Source organism: Brugia malayi, assembly GCF_000002995.4.
Source record: "Brugia malayi strain FR3 genome assembly, contig: Bm_v4_Chr2_contig_001, whole genome shotgun sequence".
Lineage (NCBI taxonomy): Eukaryota > Metazoa > Nematoda > Chromadorea > Rhabditida > Onchocercidae > Brugia > Brugia malayi.
This window is the reverse complement of record NW_025062476.1, coordinates 10,127,392-10,149,123: the sequence shown is the minus strand read 5'-3', so window position 1 is coordinate 10,149,123 and position 21,732 is coordinate 10,127,392. Positions and strand designations below refer to the sequence as shown.

Sequence of the window (21,732 nt, the reverse complement as noted above, 5' to 3'; positions counted from 1 at the left end):
GTGATTTAAAACAGGCGATATGGATAATCATAGGAGATTTTATGACATTTCTTATAGATAACACATATCCGACATATTTAGGCAACCACTGTTAGAGAATAAATTCCTTGGAATGGTTCATTCGTGCTACTGCTGCTGTTGACAAATCATTATAAACTATAATTTCACAATGTTATTTCAAGAAGATAACACACTGTTTAAAGTTGAAATTTAAAAAATTAGAATCAATACGAAGATTTAATTATAAATTGATTCCAATTAAGTCCTCAAAAATGCCACTTTAATGCAATGTAAGCAATATAAATGAAAAATATTTACTAATAAAACAAGTATCTAATGTTGCAAAAATTAAATTTCATTAATTCATTTGTAGTATCGTAAAATAACTTTCTGAACTTAATTTTAAGTTTTCAAATCAAAATCAATAATTTTGATAATTGTATTCGATATATTTCTATGACGAAAGCTTACTTATTTTATAGCCAATAATTAAGGCAACCAATAAAAGAAAGGAAAAGAAACTTTAATATAATTCAAAAATGTGAACACTCTTTCCATTTTGATTTATCATGGAATTTCTGCTTGCAACACTTTTCTTATTCCAATTATTTATAAAACTTTAAATTTTCGGTGCAGCACTTTTTTCCTAATTTCTTTATTAGCTTACATTCATCGATAGACACAAATTATATCCCCGAATATTTGATTCAAAATCAATTTTTAAATCCTAACTAATTATAGCCTTATCTGTTTTTTATTTATATTGTTCCTGTTGCACTTAATCTGAAATAATTATTCCGCTTTACCTTATCTCACATCTCTTCGTTGATTATGTTACTAATAGTAAAGTTTTTATGGTTAAAACTATTAAGATAGAAAACTTATTTTTACTTAAAATATTTAACCATTTCATTGGTCGCAATGAGAAATTCTCAGAAAAAATTTTTTTGAAATTGATTCTTGCTGCTGTTTCGTGTAAAAAAAAAAAAAAAAAAAAAAACGATTAGATCAATTTATGAAAGTAGCCATGTTCAATTAATATAAATTGAAATCAAATACCACATACTGAGCTCACTAAAGTAATTCATCATTTTGGAATAATAGATCGATCTAACTGAAATGTACCACTAAACTTATTGGTTCCAATTTTTCATACAGCAAAACTTTTTATCTACTCCAGTTGGAATTAGCCCTTCTACCATTTATTTTTAGGCCTGCTGGCTAGTTGTCGATAACTCTGAGTAATTAAAAGAACGAGATATTGCTTTTTTTTGCAGGGATTCCGAAGAAGTGTCCAATTCTTATTTCGATCTCTTTCATATTCTCTTCTGAATGTTACTTAGATTTACTTATCAGTTATATTATTATCATCTGAATGTTAGTACTTAAGTCGATCGTCATCTCCAGTTATTTACTTATAAGTTAACAACTGGCCAGAACATTCTATAAGGTGCTGAAGATCAAAGTGCAATATTGTTATTGTTAGATGCAAGTTTAATCCTTAATTCATAATAATTATCATTCTAAATCGTTTTGACTACTCTACTTTCTTCTACTCAGCACCTCTTTTCTTAATGTCAAGAATGAATAATTTCTTATTACTATACACTTCACGAAACTATCAAAACATTTTTTCTTACTCCTCTTTAAATAAAATAATCCCAAATAATTTAAAAAATAAAAAAATTTAAAAAAACACAAACTTAAATATCCATAAACCTTAAACATGTCTTGAATAATAATCTCAGATGAATGGACCTGAAATAACCATAAACGTATTACTGTTAACTTTAAATAATTTAAATCGTAAACAGCTTTAATATGTACTTAAATAAATAATCCTAAAGATCTTAACTTTGGATATGCAATCTTAAATCTGCTACCAATGAATTGATAACGATACCTGAGCACTAAGCAAGTAAACATAGATGCATGTGGAAGGACAAACGACCAATTAAAGACCATTTGTCATCAATGATTTTAAATTACTATTTTACCTAATGATTATAGAATAGTAACAGATTAAAGAAAAAATACTATTAAATTCTTACGCATATATTATTAAAAATAAAAACATATTGCCAAGAATTTAAAAGAAAAAAATTCTTAGCAAAAAAAAAAAAACTATTAAGAATGTGGACACATATTACTAGGAATAAAAAGACTGCTGCAAAAGTTGGAAAGTTCACTATAAAATTTTAATATGATTTAACTTGAGTCTGAAAAGAAAAAAATAATCGGCAATAATGTTTAAAGAGGTAGGTGTAGAACTAGAATCAATGAATAAGTTATGAGAATTGCATGACAAAGAGAGTGGCAATTCTACTTATTCGGTATTAACATTATTCGATCTCAATTATTGCTAAACAAAAGAATTGGCAGATGGCATGCATGTAATATTAGATGAAGCAAAGTGCAGTAAAGTAAAAAATCTCATCTTCACCACTCTCTCGCCTTCCCTTTAATCCAAATTAATCACTGAAACATTTATTTGTCAAGAAAAAACCAAAACGAACAATACACGAACAGTTTGATAAAGAATACATGAAATTCATGTGAAGGAAAACAAAAGGCCAAACACCAACAGATCATTTCACAACCGAAAATTTCCTCGTTATCATGGCCAACATTCAGAAACTTGAGATTTCTAAATTCAAAGAAAGTTTTTTTTCCTTTCAAAAAAGAAATTCTCTCAAATAGAACATCAAATATTATCACTGTAGAACTTCCTACAATTCATAGTGAAACTATTTCAATTGCTTCGTTTGAAATGCATAGAGAAACAAATGCAATTTAAATGAACTAAATCCCGTAATATATGATTGTAATCTAGAATGTCCAATTTATTTCGAACGACTGTTCGCTTCAAATATAATGAAACATTAGAATAAATCCTTGTATGATACAACAGTAGGTAACGATGTCTTAAAGCCAACATATTTGATAGGAAAAGAGTTCTATGTAACCTAAGTTCTAAACAATGGGTAAAATGTTAATATGCAAAACATGCATATCCCACAACGTATAATCCGGATCGTACTATTTTGCAGATGATTTATCCTGCACCTTTTAGTGTGAGTAAAATCATACAACACAGAGAAAAACACAAATGTGATCAGGAAATGATTAAACCAATGATATTTTCACCATCCACCATTATGTATTTGCACCTTTGCTTCTTTGTTCCATTAATTAAGGGAAAAAGAGGAACCAATCTGATTGATCTCAGTAGTAAAGTCAGATCTATTCCAGCCATATATATATATATATATATATATATATTACAAGAATAGAAGTAATGCAAATACTATCTCTTTTGAAAAGGGAAAATTTAATACAATTATGGCTCGTCAATGATAATGCCCTGACTACACAAACACAAGGCAAACGATTTATATTAATTATATTTCTGCAAAGTATCCCAATCCTATCATGCAAATGACGGAAAAGTTGAAGTAGAGATATGAGGTTTTCTTTTTTTTTTTTTGGCTGAACTCAATGTTCCCCATCCCGAAATTGGTAAAGAACATTTCTTTTCCATAAGTAACAATATTTCTAGACCCACGCGTTCGAAGGATTACCTTTGAATAAAATTTTATAGCATTTAAAGAACAGTTAAACAACAGTAGTCTGTAACACTGTTTCTTATCCTTATGGTTATGAAGATTTTTTAAAGGCTAGAAAATATCGATTAAAGATTCAACAAATAAAATTGGAATATAAGGATAACTGAACAAATATACGACTCCGAGGAAAAAATCAGTAAAATCGATTTGATTGATCGCTGAACGAAAGTGTAAACTGATTCTGTGATAACAGCTGAGTAGGTGGGCGTCTGAAATCAAATAATTGAAAATGCATATGAGGACCAACCAAATTTAAGCCCAGTTCATTAACAACTGAAGTAAATGCGTGCAAAATAGAAATAAAAATTAACTTGCTTCTAGTTCCTCCCTTTTTTCCACAAAAAAAAAAAATATTTTATTGGTGCCATAGTGACACAAGTATGGAAAATCACAACTGACCAACACCAGAATTAACTCCGTTGTCCTTTATGTTCTTCGTAGCCTCATTAATTTTAAACGCATTGCAGATCCTTCTCATCTTTTAGAATTTTTCATTTTTTTCTTTTGGCAATGTTCTGAAAAGAAAAGATTAACTTACCCGTAGGGTACAGGATTATTTCTTGTAGGATCGCTGAATGCTGGATTCATACCAATCAGATTCTGTCCTAGATTCTGTCCAATATATGGAGGCGGTGGTGCTGCAGGAGGCGGAATTCTAGAATCGAAATACGGAAGACGTTGTAGTTGAGTGTTCGGTGCATGTTGCATTCCAGCTACTGGAAACCTTTGCTGCGAAATAGGAGGTAATGATGGTGTATAGGCACCTGGTGGAGGTGGTGGTATCCTAAACGGTGGTATACCTGGAAATGTGATTTTACTCGCATTACATTACTCACATGATTATACGCATTACATTACTGCAGTAATTATTTTTGGGAAAAAAACGAAGTTGATAAAGACAAAGTTGATAAAATAATTGGAAATTATAGATTACTAGGGTACCAATCACATTCGCGTTCATGTTTGATGCATCCTTTATAATCTGTGTAGTAAACCCTAAATCCCACACAAGTTTTCGAAACAGACTCATGCAGCATCATTCTAATTACTCAATTTAATGGATATTGTTAAAGCAACCACAAAAACAGAAATCAGTTTACCTAATGGAAGTGGCTGTTGGTACAGTGGAGGTCTTGGTGTCCTCATCATAACTGGTAATCTAGGTCGCGGATTCGGTGCATGGTATGATGGATGGGGCAGTGGCACACCTGCTGGGACGCAACTACCTGCACTGCGGACCAACTGATCAAAAGCTAAATCTTGATCCTCCTCGACCCTATAAACACCCCCAAATATTCTTTCTCGTGCTTGCAGATATGCTGCTTCCCTTTCCTGAAAACATATTAAAACGTCATTAATAATCTTGTTGGTTTAACTTTAAAGAGATAGAAGCAAGTCAGGTTTTTCATCCATGAGATTAGTACTTTTATTTCTACTTCTTTCCCATCACAGTAACCCAAGCCTTTTTTATGATGACCATGTCCGGAATAATAAAGCAAGGTAAGAACAATGATTTATTTTTTAGAGATTTAGTCAGCAGTCTTTCTTAAGTCGCATTACTTCTTTATTCACTAAATCAAAATTTAAATAAAGAACCAAATTACGCATCGTATAAGGACCCATAATCATTACCCCGATTCCCTTTGTTCAGGTTCATGCCAATATTGTTTTGAAAGAGATAACCCTTTGCAGCAGTATTTTAATCAAACGTAAGTTATGTGGATTCTCATTTTTAAGCAGCAAGTATAAAACTGATATACCCACTGAGTGGACTTATAAAAAAGTTTTCACTGTTCTGTCTCATAGATATACACACTAGAACTTTTAAAGCGAGCAGGGATTACCAAACGATGTTCGACAATAACGTCATAGTATCCGTGACTTATTTCGACTATATCAGTCTTTAACAAATGTGAACAAAAATTTCCCCATGTCGGTCAGCATGCGTATGCTTCTAGCTCCCCCGAATTAGAAAAGAAAATTCAAAGAAACATAAAATCTTTACTTGAAGAGTCATCGTCTTTGTTTTTTCCTCAAGTTTTGACATATCGTGCTGCGAAGATGACGACTGCGTCTCACATCCTTGTGGACGTTTCAGAATTTGAAAAGCTGGTTTATCGAAACTATAACTAGATGAACGTCAGGAAGTACGAGATAATCTACTATGACTTGATTAGTCATCAAAGTAAAATAGAAACAACAAATGGTGGAAATTGCAGACAGGGAATACGAGGTAATCTACTAATTTGCATTAAAATTTTTTGGTTTTAAATCTTAAAAAGCTAACTTCGAGCCCTGTTCCTGTATTTGCTGTGCTGCTTCTCTTGCTCTCCACATCTCTTCTTCTTTTTGCTTTTTTGCCTCAATTTCTTTCTTACGTTCATCGAAAAATTTTTCTGTGGCCTTAAAAAAAACTCTTAGTTGAATTAAAATAAATCTAGAATGACTAGATTTTAAAAAACTGATTAATCTGCAATAAATGATAAAATTTTCATCCTACGCAGGCTCTCAGTATACTAAAAGTGATACTGCTAAAGTGTATTAGAGCTATTAAAACTAGGTTTAGCGAAAGCCTCCAGGGTGATCACCCTCCTAAATTTAAGTTTGATTCAGCAAACAGTCCCCAGTCAAAATACTTGTAGTGTTGACATTCCAGTTGCCCTGGCTTTCAATATCTCATGCTCTCTTTTCCTTATCGCTCTTAGAAATTGTTTATTTACACCTTCATGTTTATTGAACCATCTTCCCTTCTCCTGTAAATGATTTAAATTTGAATTAAGCGTGTTGTAAGATATAGACGGTTGTCTTATTGAATCTAGTTAGTAAAATTAAAAGTGGATGGATTACCTCTGTCTCTAGAATTTTCTCAGTGGAATTAAAGGAGATTTCAGAAATGAGTAATTTTTATTTATGATTACATTACGACTACATGTAAACAATACCTAACCATTACCGCTATTTTTGCCACAAGTTGTACTTGAAAAATAAATATAATTTTTATGAATTACAAAAAAAAGGAAATAGAAATAAACCTACATAAAAATTACCGTGTTAAAATAATAAAATTCAGATGGTTCCGGTTCCCGATCCAATCCCCAGTGAAACGGATAATAATTACCATATGGATCAACGATATAAAAATCATAAAAACTCCAACCCTCTTCCCACATTCTTTGGCGTAAGTACAAATTTTCTTCCTTAAGTCTATCCTTATAATCGTTCACCATAATATGGATGGAATCCAAATCGTTACCCCGATCGTTGCAAAAATTAATAAAATCCATTTGAGCAGTGATCAACTCATCTCTCTTTTCAAGCAATTTCAGCAGATGTTTCGATCTCCTAGTCATTGCTTCGCTGATTATACAGACTAATACAAATGGATGGATTACCCTATCTCATCAGAATTAGGCCGAAAAAGGCGCCTAGATTAGTCATTGATCTAATAAATAAGAGAATTTTGCTCATACTGACTCTTTATTTTATATTCACTGAACTCGACTACCAATCACTTAACATTATCTTATGTTCGTTGTTTAATGAGTCTTCATATTTTCAGGTTAGTGTTATTCGGCATATTAAATTTTCAATTATCATAATGTAGACTATACGTTATACATTAGTGTTTCATGCATATGAATCATTTTAAGGGCAACTGGTCTATGCATCTGATTTCTACGCACCGAAATACCAAATAATTTTAAAAAATCAGAAGTGCATTGTGACTGCTTAAACTGGTTTTATTGTTTACTACGTTGAAGGCACAAATATTTAAATAGATCCAATTAGTCCCAAGAACTCAGTGTGAAAAACACTGATAAAAACCAACTTATGATTTAAACAAATTAAATATTAGACGATGCACAAAGGCGTACTTACCTCGTCGCCAGCCTCTTCCCAGCTGTCGGCTACATTTTCGTTCTTGGCACCCCCCTTATGACTATCTGTCATCGCCCAAACAATCACACAAACACTGAATCGCGCCCAAGCTTGAAACTGGAAAAAAGATCATTTAATTTTGAACAATTGCACAGTTTTCACCGAAAAACGTCTCAATGTTACCAGTAATGAGCTTGATTAAAGTTGCTTCGAACTGGAAGATATCCCTTGCTTTATATTATGCTGTATCTCTTCGCTTCTATGGAACAAGAGAAGAATCCTCTGCATTACTCTACCTTTTGTATCGGAAGCAAGCGAATGTTGTCTATAGACAACTTAGGCAGAACTACTTCAACTGAATCGGTCTATAATATAAAAGGATCAAAAATCTAACATCCGGGATTCAATTAGTCACTGCAAATACAATTCCTAAGCATATGGAAAACCCTATCAAAGACTGAAATGCAAACGACTAATCGACTTCACTAGAATGTTTCGGCACAACTGTTCACTTAATTCTCAATAAAATTAGATTCATACTCAAATCATTTTAAAGAAAGAAATTAGAGAAAAACCCTACAGCTCAACTCATCCTACGCTTCACACCATTTTTACTTGCGAAGTCCAATTTGCAGGTGCAAGAAAATACAAACAGGTTCCTCCCATTTTAACCATTACAGGTGGGTAAACGACCCTACTGACCAGACATATCTTCCTTAACATCGTAGTTGAAATGGGCGAATAATGTGTTATATGTTGATGAAGAGGCCCTGGACTACTTTTTACAGCGAATTTGAGAGAAAACTTCAATTTAAGAAAAATATATCGATAAATTTCTTCAACGCGTGCACAAATGCTTCGCTGAGAATTGACAGAATTTCCGGAAACACTTCAATGAAAATTTATTCATTAAAATTACATTTATGTATTGTAAATGCATTATTTTACAGTGGAGACAATTTTTTGAGTGATAGCAGCACAACAGAAATATGAATACTGAAAACGGATTTTGCCATTGAAAAAAGAGGGAAAAGAAATTAAACTAAAATAAAACTTCTAAATCGGATTAAATCTGCTTAATTTCTTCCGTACTATATTTCTTATTAAAGAAAAAGAAGCTGTACATACTATAATATTAAAACGCTAGTACACATCGATATTTCCGGAAATGGACCCAAAGAAACTGAGAGTCTGACTGCGGTTCACTCTGAAGCAATTATTTATAGAATTCAAAATCATTTTGATCTTTCTTTATCACTGATTTGTACGCCTTGTCAAAATCTTTTGTTAGTACAACGTAACGATTTTCACGAACTGCATGCATACCAGCCTATAACAATTATTTTTAAAAAGTTTCAAAAAAAAATTTACGAAAATGGCAACTCGATATTACCCTATTCAAGTTTCATATAAATCTAATAACCTCCTGACATATGGCATTGATGTCTGCACCAGAAACTTTATCTGGTCTAGCAACAAAATCTTCCATATCAACCTCATCCGAAAGATTCATTTTTGCTGTAATTGTCGAGAAAATAAGACGTTTCTGCCGACGGTCCGGCATTGGAAACTCAATCTTACGATCTAAACGACCAGGACGTAGAAGTGCCGGATCCAAAGTGTCTTGACGATTTGTTGCCATGATTACCTGAATAATTTTGAAAGTATGAATCTACTTAACGTTAAATTTCGCTTGATATCAAGCTTTGACATCGCGTCATGGACAATGACAATGAATATGAATATGAAAAAAAGAGGTAAAAACCTCTTTTCGTGTGCTCATAACCATTCTATAATTTCAAAAGAAAAGAGGAGAAATTGGGTCAATATGTCCCTCATCATTAAGAAGAGGAAGCAAACATAGAGCAGACTTCCCTACAGTACTAAAAGTTCACCTTAACATTTGTGCTCTGATCAAAACCATCCATTTGATTCAACAATTCTAGCAAAATCCGTTGTACTTCACGATCAGCACCGGTTTGTGCATCGAATCGTTTCGTTGCAATTGCATCAATTTCATCGATGAATATTATCGATGGACTATTCTCTTTAGCTAGACGAAACACGTCACGTACCATTCGTGGTCCTAGAAATATAAAGTAGCTGAGTATCAGCATAAATTATATTGGTATTTATGCGAATAACTTTTGAAGCAAATGAATCCAAAACAAGGATTTCACCTTCTCCAAGATATTTTTGAACAAATTCACTTCCTACAACACGGATGAATGAAGCTGTTGTATGTGCTGCTACTGCTTTTGCAAGCATTGTTTTACCACATCCTGGTGGACCATACATAAGTACACCTCGTGGAGGATCAATACCGATCTGAAAAACAATTTTGTAAAAAATGAGATAATGCAGATTAAAAATGAGCTAATGTAATTACTTTATCACACTACCATTTACTAAAGAATTAGTTTGAAGGATAGTTTATCAAAACATTTTATTAGGTTTTGTGTTCATGATTACTCGCAACGGCAGACCACATTTACCAGCAAAAAACACATGAAAAATTAACATGTGATAATTTGTGGATTTAAATAAATGGAATAAGAGCTCTGACAAAATACACAGGTGTTTTGTAAATACATAGGTATCCACTTTCTGACATATAAAAAAGAAAGCATTTAAACATAACGCGCAGGAATAGTTAATCGTTAGCAAAGCATTGACCATCACTACAAATAAATTCTCATGAAACTTTCAATGAGCAAGGAATTATGTGGAAAAAACTCAGAATATGAAAATGATGAACCTGCTGATAAAGTTCGCCATGAGTAAGCGGAAGTTCTACCGCCTCCCGAACCTCCTGTTTCTGCATATCGAGACCTCCAATATCGGCGTATGAAACCTGCAAATAAGTAGAATAGATATCTTACGTACCAGTCCTAAGTTACAAGACAATAACTGCATCGTTTGATATAATTTATGATGTAGCCATCAAAATTTCTATTTATTTACTTAACAATGATCAGGCTACCGGTAAACAGAAGTGCTAATAAATTTTATTAATTTTGTGATAACTCCGTAACCACAAACGTCAGGTTTTTCATCGGCACGCAGCATTTGTATTGTCGAATCTGCTTCCGGTGGCAACACATCAACAAGAGCATTGCTATATTTATGCAGTGCAACGCTACAACCGGGTTTTAGCAGTTCACGATCCAGAATAGATAACACGCGAACAAAATAATTTGATCCTAAAGAGAAGTAAAAATCTCCGTTCAAAAATTCAGTGAAAAAGGCATCCTGAGCAAGCATTTCAATTAAAACTTATTACCAGTAGTTGATCCTACAATTGCATGGTCTTGATCAACGGCTTCTAAGAACTGGCCAATAACTAAAGGAACAGACTGTATTCGTTTAACCTGAAAATACTAATTTCACCTCACTGGAATTAGCAATATTTAATGCATAAATTCTTACTTTTTCTTAATTTCGTCATATCTTTTCCATCACTGTTCGGTTCATGAAAACATACTTAACTCTTGTTTAATTCATGAATTTTATACTGATTACCTCTTCTTGCGCATGCAATAATTCCTTCTCCAAATTTCGTGTTTCTAATTTCACATATTCCTCCATAACATCTAAGTGTTCGAGTTGTTTCTCAAGCTTCTTGTACCGCATGTAATCATCTGGCTCATCCAATCCTACTGTGACACCCTCCCTTACTGCTGTACCACATACGCTTGGCATTTCCTAGAATACAATAGCCAGCATAACATCAATTCATAACCATGACTATTTTCATGATCAATTTACAAATAGAAGCAAGATTTTGTTGAAGAACAAACAAACATATATTACTCATAAATATAACTGCACATACAACGAATATTAATTCTGTAGTAAAATATACACTACATCAAAAAACAATCAATTGGAATAAAATACACCTGTACATCAACGTCTACCATTGTTTCTTCTTGTCTTTAGAACGGCTCTTTTCTTCTCTGTAAAAAACACTTTCATAACACTACGAGCTATGGTTACTAAGTCAAATCGTGGGTACGCTTGCACCTCAGGTATCACCAGCCGTGAACCTCTCACCTCCCGAACCGAACAAACCATCCAACATGTTTCCCTGCAACAACCATTCTATCTCAACACCATATAATACACCGTACACAAGGAATCACTCCGAGACCTTAAATCACAGTGAAATCAATTGATGGAAGACTGGAAGCACAATTGCAGGAGAGAACGGGCGTTGTATTAGCCTAAGCTTACGACGAGATTCCAGCACATATTCGAGAATTCCAACTTGAGTGCATCTTTTGGTTGAATATCTCAACTTTGTTGAGTAAATTGCTATGACAATATTTACCTCAAACGCTGCAATTGGACATATCAATTGCTGCTGTAGTGTTTGAAGTAATTACTAAAATGAAGTTTACTAATAATTACTCATTAAGCGCATTTATTACTGAAATATAAACATGAGAATCAGAAGAGTGAACGGTTGCATGTCACTGCATTACAGTTATTGATAATGCGAATCAGTTGATAAGAGGATATTTGCAAGATTGATAATATGAAGGAAATAAATATAATTTTAAAAAAACTAACATGAATATATGAGTTAATGTAACGGAATTATGAGGTGATCAATTCTTAACAATCATCCAATGATAAATGATATCATTCATTACATCAGTATATCAGCATTCCATTGTCAACCCAGAAAGAAAGGGTTTTGGTGACAATTCAAAAAAAAGCGAACTGAAAATAATCCCTTTGTTCTTCTTTTCTTTTTAAATTCATGCTTTTTTAAATAGTTTTATAAGGCAACTAGTTATTACTATGCATATTACACTTGAAAACAGAAAACAAAAGAGAAAATATTCATATTAGATATGTATTGAGTTTGGTGTTAGAAATATTTTTTACTTTCAAGCTTGGACTTCTGTTTAGGGCCTACAAATGGATTTCCATATTTTTATAATCGGACTCAGACAACAGATGAAGCAATGAGTAGTGACAAAGAAATGTGTATCCTTGATTTTAGTAATTATTTCAATACATGACGAAATAGAATGCAGTAAGTAGAAGAAGAAACATACGACAACAATGAAATGAACTTAAAGATATGTACAAAACAAACATATCTATTATGATTTAAGGTTTGAAGATGAATGCCAGCAACAGTAAGTTCTTTTAATCATTCTTATTATCTTTATTTTCTTTGTCATTATTGTTGCGTTCACCACATTTCAATTTTAAAACAACTTTTTTCTTGAACGGACAATGCCTGAAAATACCAATTATGATGCTATATTGCATATTTTAAACGTCTATAACCAATGACTAATTAAGAGAAGAAAATAATGTTTGATGATAATGCTACATTAAAATGACGTTTTTTGAAGGGAAGCTATTTAAAGATTGTGATAAAATCAAGGATAATGATAACGGACAAATTAATAAGAGTATCTCTGAGAATATACAATAAATAAAATTAGAAGTGAAGATAAAATTGGAAGACAAAAATGTCGAATATTTACAAAAAGAATTATTTTTAAATAATAGTGAAATATATTTATTGCTGCGGCTCATCCACTTAGCCAATAGCGCCAAACTAATGAAGATACTCATCGATGATCTTGAGTAAACCGATGGCGATGACATTGTGTTATCTACAGGAGCATTCCTGTGGCTGAGGGAGATGTCGCATACCCATTAGGTGACCAAATTATGCTAGATGAAAAAAGGGGGGACTTACTCTAATATGATGTTGTAAAACCACCAAGCGAGGGGTACCGAGCGAATTACTCGTAGTATAGGCGACTCTCTGAAATAGCAGAAGCCTCCTTACGAACAATTATTTCACTTAACATCTTATAATATAATGAAACGTTAAATAATTTTTAAAGAGAAAAAGATTTATCTATGAACTTATCTATAAAAAGGAAAATGATTACTCACATAAAAGTGTGATTTAGACGTCCGCTTGCGTGGCATACTCTGCATGGCTTCATCCACGCTAATTTTGGGCATTCTTTTTTATCATGATCTTGAGGAAATTTATAAGTGGCAATGCAATATCGACATGATTCGCTCTGAAAACAACGAAGGGATAAGTTAGTCTAATGAGGTGGTTAGCTGGAAATTCTTGGAATGAAAAGGCATACATTGAAGAGCTACCTACATTTACTATTTAATAAATCTGAATCACGAGACCAAATCAAATTAAAAAAACGATTCAAATACAACAAAAAAGATGAAGTTTGGATTTTGAATTGTGACTAATCCATATTTAAATTTGAGACATCCAGGTTTGAATGTCTAGTATGCAATTGTGGCTTTCATCAAAAAAAAAGTGAAACAGAGTGTGCTTAATATTAATATTGCATGAGTTTATTCTGCTAACAGTTGGAAAGCCACCATAAATTTAATGAACCTTTTTCAGTCTATGTATTTACTGATTCCAGCAACTTTCGTTGACAATAAAATTCCACTTTCTTTTCTTTTTTTTTTTTAGTAGCTGAATCTTCAGCTTAGCTTAGCAGTTGAATACATGGTACGGGTCATTTACTCAGTGAGTTTGCTTCATTATTTCAGCACCTCAAACGTTACATCATTCTTTATTAAACGATGGTCCATTCCGTCTACGACATGAATTTATATTTGACAGAAATTAACAAGAATTTATGAATCACAGAACTTCATTACCGATGAGGATGGTTTAAGGTTTTGTAAATCTGATGGTAGATTGCCTGGCGGTAAGTGTGAAGTAGGTGTGACGGGTGGTGTGCCAGATAGTGATGAATTCAGATTAAACTGAGCCAAATGATTTGAGGTGGAATGTTCAGAAGCAACTGATAAGTAATTAGGAAATTGCGGAGGCGAGAATGGTGGAGAACTAAAATTATTTCCAAAATTATCATTCGGTGGTGTCATGGCTTGTAACCCCATTTGACCGACTGATGCTAGTGAGTCAGTGTCTGGCATTTTATTTTCCCCCTCCAATGGCATCCATTTTGGTTTAATCGATGGGACTGCAGATTCTACCAGGTCTATCAAATTTTGCAAAATGTGAGTTCCTGGATTGTACAGTTCCCTGAAAATCATTTTGAAATAATAAGACAAAAGCAGTGTCGAGTTATTCCCTATTTCAAGCCATTGAAGGTTGCCCTGGAATTTGAAAAAGGGAATAGAATCTATTTGACTTATACTACTATTACATCTATGACTCACGACAGACGTGATAACCCAACAATTTGTGACAAATAAGCTAACCTTTCTCTTCGCTGAATATGTTCTACTGAAAAGAAATCCGCAGGTAACGAAGGGCTCATGGAGCTATCATAATTAGTGCGCCTGAAACAAAAGAATTCTTGTCTAGCCTCATAAACCGTAGAAGATAATTGGAATTCTGAAAATGTCCAATAAGTAATTAATGCTAATTTTATGATAATTTTCACATCTGATGTATCATTAGCATTTAGATTATAGAAAGAGTCTGATGTTTCATATAATGAACTCCTCGACAAAGCATAATTTTGCTAATGTCATTAGACGGTAGAATGATCAAATAGTAATAAAAGTCTAAAAGAACTTTAATTAATGTCAAGAAAACTTCTTTAAAAAAATTAAAATACTTTACCAAAAAGATATCTCTTGCAAGTTTAAGAAAACAAGTGTGATTGATGAAAACATGAGTGCAGTAGAATAAGTCAAAGTAAACTAATTAATTGAATTAGTGGAGTAAGATGGATTAAACTAAAGTGAACTAAATGAATTAATAATTCAAAATTGAAATAATGATTGAATTAAAATATTAAAATAAAACAACTTAAAAAAATCTTATTTATCCAATAATTAAATTAAAAATTTTATTTCTTGACAAGCCAAACCATGACTGATAGAGCAGGCATTCTAGAGTACCATCTTCTACCAGAGGTAATGAAGAAAAATGCAACACACTCTCAATCTTCTCTCTGATAATTAATGGCGAAAGCGGTGAATCGTAGCCATTGTTAACCTGGATGAGAATTAAAATAGTAAATACTTTAAAAACATGTTTTCCTTTTTTCTATTTTTACTGATCAATATTCGATTCGGTTGAAATTTCTGATATATTTGTGAAAGTGATACTGCAATTGAGACTGTGATAATGACAATGGAGACTGTGACAATAGTATTATCAGATAAATTAAGCATAAATATCTAAAGCAACCATGTCACGTGTTGGCCAATGAAGATTAAATGAATAGATTAATTCTGAGAGATTTATTATTTCAATCAACCTGCAAGAAATACTGCATCGAATAATCTAACAGTTTTGATAAATCCTAATATTAAGAAAATCGAAGTGCAGTGAAATGAATTAGTTAGTTTAAAAATCTAAACAATGTAATTGCTAGTTTACTATAGCTAAGACTTCAAATAAAATATGGACCGGTTTGTATTCTTCATTTTCTGTGTTCCTTTCATCCTCAGGTGTTTCTTCTGGTCCACTTTGCCAACCATCAAAATTACTTTCTTGATTCTCATCATTGTCTCCCTCCAAATTATCATCTTCTTCACCTTCCTCAATACGCTTTTCTTCATTTGGAACATCCATATTGTGACCAGTAAACCAAGTCTGAAAGTATAAAACTTCATTGATGCGAGAAAAAATGAAAAGTAACAGAATGTATAAGATCGAAAGGATTATACCAAAATGCCAACATTTTGCTGATTTTCTACTTCTCTGAAACAGTATCAATCATGTTGATCGTTCAAGAAAAGCTTGTACTACTATTCATAACACTGTTTCTACCCTTCCGTCTGGCTAACGTAACTTTAGTTCTTGAATTGTATAGTAGTGCCCCGTTTTAGTATTCCTCAACGATGTATTTGGGTTGACCTTTATGATAATAATATTTTTCAAAGGTTTTGGAGAATTCAATTGCTTTTTTCAGCGAAAAGATTGGAATATGGGATTTAGAATGAAAAGAGCGACAAATCTGGAAAATAAATAAGTAACTTGACTGTAAATAACATCTACAGAAATCAGGAATATCCTAAGGACAACACATCGCGGTAACGACCTTGCGAACAACTATAATTCGCGTGATTCTCTTCTGAGAATAGCTCCTAAACTCTTATCCACCGGGAAATATCACCAGACATCCCGGCCATAGTCTCAACACCATTCCTTGTTGCAAATATTGAGGTATATCGGGGAATAACATGGCACCTCAACAATGTTGCAGTCTAATTTTCTCACGGTCTCTTATCCATCTTACCCTATCATATCTAAGTCTAACTGTATTGATTGTAATATTTAGGCAAATAAACCGCAGAAGGATGAATAATTATTTAGTATTGCTTGAAAAGGTTAGTTTCCTAATAGTTGTCATCGTTTCCTTTTCCCGTCGCCAGGTATATCCTAGAGAAAATGTTTGATTCTCCGGTCGGGCGTATCCTTTGAAGTGTATCGAATCACGGGCTGGTATGTCACCAATATCCAGAAAATATTGGATAATCTGCGCTAATAACTTAACCTAATTTCACGGCCGACTTCTAGAGGGCACTTATGTGGAGTCTAGGATGTCACCAGTAATATTATTAGACGTATTTCCTTCTAACTACACGTGTCGCTCATGGGAAAGGTCATATCTACTCTACTCTGTGTCGATGTCACGGAATGATTTACTCTATATGATTCCCGACTGTTCGGTGGGATCGATCTCCTCTGTGCTATCATTTCATTCTCTCTCTATTCTTCACCCTACTGTTTTTGCCGCCGTCAGTGACCCCGACCCTAAAAGTCGTACTTTACCGGTTCTTTTGCAAAGTTAGCTCCTCTTGCTAAAACCTAGCTCTTAAGTGCAACAACTTTCGATTCCATCATTCAACACTTCAAAATACTCTATCGATCCCTCTAATGTTCATATCCCCATTTCTTCATCTTAGGAAATCTCATATCTTCGGACTCCAAGCAAGAATTCATTGAAATTATCAATAATATAAACTTCATGATATTTTTCAAGGCATCATTTCATATTTATATTATTTTAAGTGACGGTCGATGTCCCCTATTTACTACTGTTAGCATACAGTGGATGAAGTTATCACGCACTAAGTAAGTACCAGTAGACAACGTATCAGAAAATTAAAGAAAAGTCTACCCTTTGCATTACTAAATATTATGATTAAAAATAAAAAAAAACAACAATTATATTAAATAGTGCGATCCGTCAAAAATGAATACATTAAATAAAAAGTTTCGAAATTTTGAAAATTTGCATATTCTATATTTTCTAATTTTTATCAAAAAAAGACAATTGGTACCAAACGAAATTAGAAAAATAGAATTAATAAGAAAAAGAGTCATTTAGTTAAAATAGTTTTATATGATCATGATCACTGCGGAATGGTTTGGGAGTCAAAGCAATTTATAAAGTAGAAGCTTATGAATTACTCTTTTGAAAGATGTTTCCTGACCTTCTGATTTGTTTTGATCACTCTGATCCATTCAATTGTTAAATATTCATGATATTTTCATTTTAGTAGAAAAGTAATATTAAAGTTAATAAAAAGATTCCAAAGTTAGTTGTGAAATTAAATGTTGTATAAGAATTAGGAATTATCTGCAGTACAATTCTGAAGTCACAGTGCAGGATAATTTCCCACGGAAATTACTGAAATGTTTGGAAGGCAATTCGATTTAATCCGGTTATCATCGGCTTATCTTTTACATAATATCCCTGTAAATATGCAACCTATTGTAATTGCGGTACACTTTTTTTTATTTGCTCGAAATTACTGCATAAGAAATTCATCTCGTTGCTATCTTTTGAAAAATTTTGACAACTGACAATGTACATTCGCTTCAAAAGGTGGCCGACATTGTCATCTGAAATTATATCGAATGAAACAATCAGTATTTGTGCTATTGATTGATTCGTCGTAGTAATTTTTACATTTGCCAAGTTGTAAATAATTGATTCGATTGCTGACCCATGCAGCAATAGCTAGATGGAACATTTTTTAGCGAACTATTAAATCATGTTGAGTCTTCGTGAACTGTAAACTAGAAAAGACCCAGATAAAATGGTAACCTTTTAAATTAGAAAAGAATGCTTCTCGACTGACCCGATAATATGCTAATGTTGATAAAACTACGATCATAAAAATTAGTGCTTTTTATCTTTCTGAAAGCATTTTATTATAATTCTAAATTTTAAATCATTTTTTTGTAAAATGTGATGGAGGAATCTTTTTTTTCAAAGGAATTTCAATATCTAATTTGTTGGATAAAGGATTTTGCAGTTGACACGAATGACAGCTGCTATAGCCATGATAATGATTATGTCAATAGTTCTATGCTCGGGGAAGAAGAAAAGTTCGAAAAAACAGAAAGATTTCAATTTTGCACAAAAAACACTTATATCTAGTGAAACAAAGGAAGAAGTTTGTTTTTCATATTTATTGCTTTTTGTATCCTTTTTTCTAGCTTCTAAAAGTAATTTGTCACCTAAGAAAGTATTTGATGTGATAATTTTGAATGTTTAACATTTGCATCCCTCATTTTTGATTTTGTATTTTTTGCAGATAATGGACACACACCTTTTTTTAGCAAAATAATCCAAATTTGTCATTCCTCTCTCACATTTTGTTTCGCATTTGTCCCTAAAATGAGATGACATTAATTAACTTAAAGATTTTATTGTATGACTTTTATTGCATTGTTATGACTCTCTTTATTTCTGCTAATTAATGCGTGGCACATAACCATATGCATTTAATTGCTGTCACATCAATTCTTGTTTAATTATTAATTGGTCATTTCCTTTAGGTTAAAAAAGATACGCCCAAAAATGAACTAAAAGGGAAAGAGAATTTATTAGCTTCAAATGAGGTATGCTATTTCCTGTGCTATTTCTTAGAACACTTCAACTTCTCATATTTAAAACATTCTCTCTGTTCCGTGACCATAAGATTTGTCTCTCTATCAGTGTCTCTTTTGTGCTTTTACAATCAGAAGTGTTCACTATACCTCCTTTCATGTTCTTTACTAGGTAATTCATATGTACTCAGATGTTGTTTTGCTTATTTTCTTCAACCTATTTTCATCTAATTCTTTCGTACAAAAGAAAAAATGATAATAACAAAATTGAAAAGACAAGAAAAAGTTTCAAATCGAATTTTCATATATTTAAACGTTTCTGATTTCTTCCAAGAGAAATCTAACTTCTCTCATCGTTATTAGAAGGGATTAACAACAACCATAATTTGGAGAACATTCATGGAATTTCATTTCAGTCATATCTTGAAGTTGCTCTGTTTTACTTTTGACATAGTTTGACTTCACCTAATTAATTTCTTAATTAATCATTGTGATCATTTGCACTATATTAATTTATAGAATTTAAAGAAAATGCATGACGATATGAAAAGAAAGAAAGCACATAATAATGCACCCTTAATTCAGGTTGGATGTTTGGATTAAATAGTATTCTATTTTTTTTAGTTTAATTGCAATTATTTGAGTGGTTTTTGAAGCTGTAACTATACTTCCCGGCATTTTCGAGCTAATTTTCTTGTATTTAAGGGTTAAATAAAACAATACTTCTTACGTTTTTCAAACTTTACAAAAGTTTTAATTACCTAGTTACATGGCATTGGCTCTCATGTTGATGGTTCCGCACAACTTGCCGATCCAGATGATAAAGAAGCATTTTATCCTCCTGTTATGGAACCCACACCATCAATAAAAAAAAAACGGGAAGAGGAGCTTGAAAAAGATAAAGAGGAGAAAATCAGAGAAGGATTCTACCAGGTAGGTTGTCATCTTAAAACATATTTATACAATGTTATGATATCTCGAGTTAGCAAGAATACTTAACAGCTGATTACTTCAATCACATTGTCACTGTGTGACAATTTAGAATGAGACAGTCACCAATTGTTCGAGCAGAAAATCCACTGACGAAGCATTTCTGAAATTCAGAAAAAACGATATTAGCATTATTAGAGCAGTTAGCAGTTTCTGGAAAGGCTCATTTTGAGGGAAAGTTCGTGAATTGAACTAGAATGGTTGAATTTTAAATTAAATTGCAAACTCAGTTGAATTCTTTTCCAGTAAAAAAATTTATTTCAAATCGAATACTATCAACACTGATTTTTGCAGTCACGATCCGATGAAGATGATACACTTGAACCAATTAAGAGCTTGAAAGATGAAGAGACTGATCCAGAGGATAAATCACATGCGTCGAAAAAAATAAGAAGAGTGAAAAGCTCATCACATCGAGCTGTGAAAGCAAGAAATTGAAAACTTAGATTGATAATGAAAAGCAAAATGAGAAGCAAAAGAATCTGAAAAATTAGAAATAATATAGTAAATTATAAACTAAAAAGGAATGCAGATATTAGTTAATCGTATGTTTATGTGTGCAGTTAATTGGAATAAAGTATATAATGAATGTGATAAAGTATAAGAGTTTTCTTTTACAACACTGATCAATGAGTAAATTTCCGAGTGCAAATGTTCCGCATTTTCCAAAACTCCTGGAAGAGAATCATCTTGTTAGAATTGTAAAGTCACTGCTGTCATTTAAATTACTACTTTTAGTAAGAAACATAATCATAAAGATTTTCTTAATCACTATAACATTTTGTATCTGATAAGAATGTGATAAAAGTGCGAAATTGAAATCACTCGAAAGCCTTCGATTTTTCCTGTCCCAGAATACTTATCTTATTTGCCCATGATGACAATAACATTCGTCTCCTTTGTTAAGCAAATATGAAAGAAAAATGTCTCATAGTTCTTACTTTTGTTCTTACTTCAAAAACTGATCGTTAATACTTGTTGCACCATACTGCTGCAAAAGCATTCATTTATTAATAGCTTCCTTCATATTTGGAGAAGAATAAAATAAAAACAGTGATGCTTAGATCCGTTGGTAATATGCTAGTATTTCTTGATCTGAACTCAATGACACTGTCGTATACCATTACGAACATTGTTGGCATCAGTAAATGTCATCATTACAGAAGACTTCAAATAAGTGAGAACAGTTACAGAATTTAGTATTGATGTCATTCAGGATGCGAAGGATGAATGAGGATACGCAATAGTTGCACCATCGACGATAGTGCAGAACGACACTACTTCGGAAACACCAATTAACGACGAGTCCAGATGACCTGAACTTGGACAGAGAATAATGGTACAGCTATACTAGTAGTACGATAGAGGTAAACGATCACCTTGTTAAATTAC

General features: G+C 32.6%; 5 protein-coding genes across 6 annotated transcripts; 1 reads left to right on the top strand and 4 right to left on the bottom strand.

Annotated features, from left to right (window-relative positions):
* Positions 1–3,759: 3,759 nt before the first annotated feature.
* Bm9801 (26S proteasome subunit P45 family protein) lies at positions 3,760–7,577 on the bottom strand (the record flags this gene model as incomplete). The annotated part of the gene is made up of 6 exons (XM_043079129.1): positions 3,760–3,835; positions 4,165–4,426; positions 4,727–4,958; positions 5,632–5,749; positions 5,914–6,029; positions 7,506–7,577. 6 exons carry the CDS (start codon positions 7,575–7,577, stop codon positions 3,760–3,762), a joined length of 876 nt encoding a protein of 291 aa, XP_042935063.1.
* Positions 7,578–8,721: 1,144 nt separating this feature from the next.
* On the bottom strand, positions 8,722–11,428 carry Bma-rpt-3 (26S proteasome subunit P45 family protein; the record flags this gene model as incomplete). 2 transcript variants are annotated; one of them, XM_043079128.1, is made up of 9 exons in its annotated part: positions 8,722–8,835; positions 8,929–9,153; positions 9,401–9,591; positions 9,686–9,833; positions 10,264–10,359; positions 10,548–10,708; positions 10,789–10,876; positions 11,028–11,210; positions 11,408–11,428. In XM_043079128.1, the coding sequence occupies 9 exons, from the start codon at positions 11,426–11,428 to the stop codon at positions 8,722–8,724; spliced, it is 1,227 nt and encodes a 408-aa protein (XP_042935062.1). The 2 variants fall into 2 exon arrangements, with proteins under 2 accessions (XP_042935062.1, XP_001900798.2); XM_001900763.2 differs by lacking the exon at positions 11,408–11,428 and having other exon boundaries at positions 11,028–11,207.
* Positions 11,429–12,668: 1,240 nt separating this feature from the next.
* On the bottom strand, positions 12,669–16,077 carry Bm9802 (26S proteasome subunit P45 family protein; the record flags this gene model as incomplete). The annotated part of the gene is made up of 7 exons (XM_043079127.1): positions 12,669–12,762; positions 13,234–13,302; positions 13,437–13,570; positions 14,184–14,571; positions 14,751–14,831; positions 15,368–15,495; positions 15,913–16,077. 7 exons carry the CDS (start codon positions 16,075–16,077, stop codon positions 12,669–12,671), a joined length of 1,059 nt encoding a protein of 352 aa, XP_042935061.1.
* Positions 16,078–18,782: 2,705 nt separating this feature from the next.
* Bm9803 (protein T08H10.4, putative) lies at positions 18,783–20,778 on the top strand (the record flags this gene model as incomplete). The annotated part of the gene is made up of 5 exons (XM_001900765.2): positions 18,783–18,914; positions 19,300–19,362; positions 19,870–19,935; positions 20,116–20,283; positions 20,635–20,778. 5 exons carry the CDS (start codon positions 18,783–18,785, stop codon positions 20,776–20,778), a joined length of 573 nt encoding a protein of 190 aa, XP_001900800.2.
* Positions 20,779–20,966: 188 nt separating this feature from the next.
* Bm1305 (Uncharacterized protein) lies at positions 20,967–21,552 on the bottom strand (the record flags this gene model as incomplete). Its single annotated transcript, XM_043079126.1, has 3 exons — positions 20,967–21,014; positions 21,282–21,301; positions 21,462–21,552. 3 exons carry the CDS (start codon positions 21,550–21,552, stop codon positions 20,967–20,969), a joined length of 159 nt encoding a protein of 52 aa, XP_042935060.1.
* Positions 21,553–21,732: the final 180 nt, after the last annotated feature.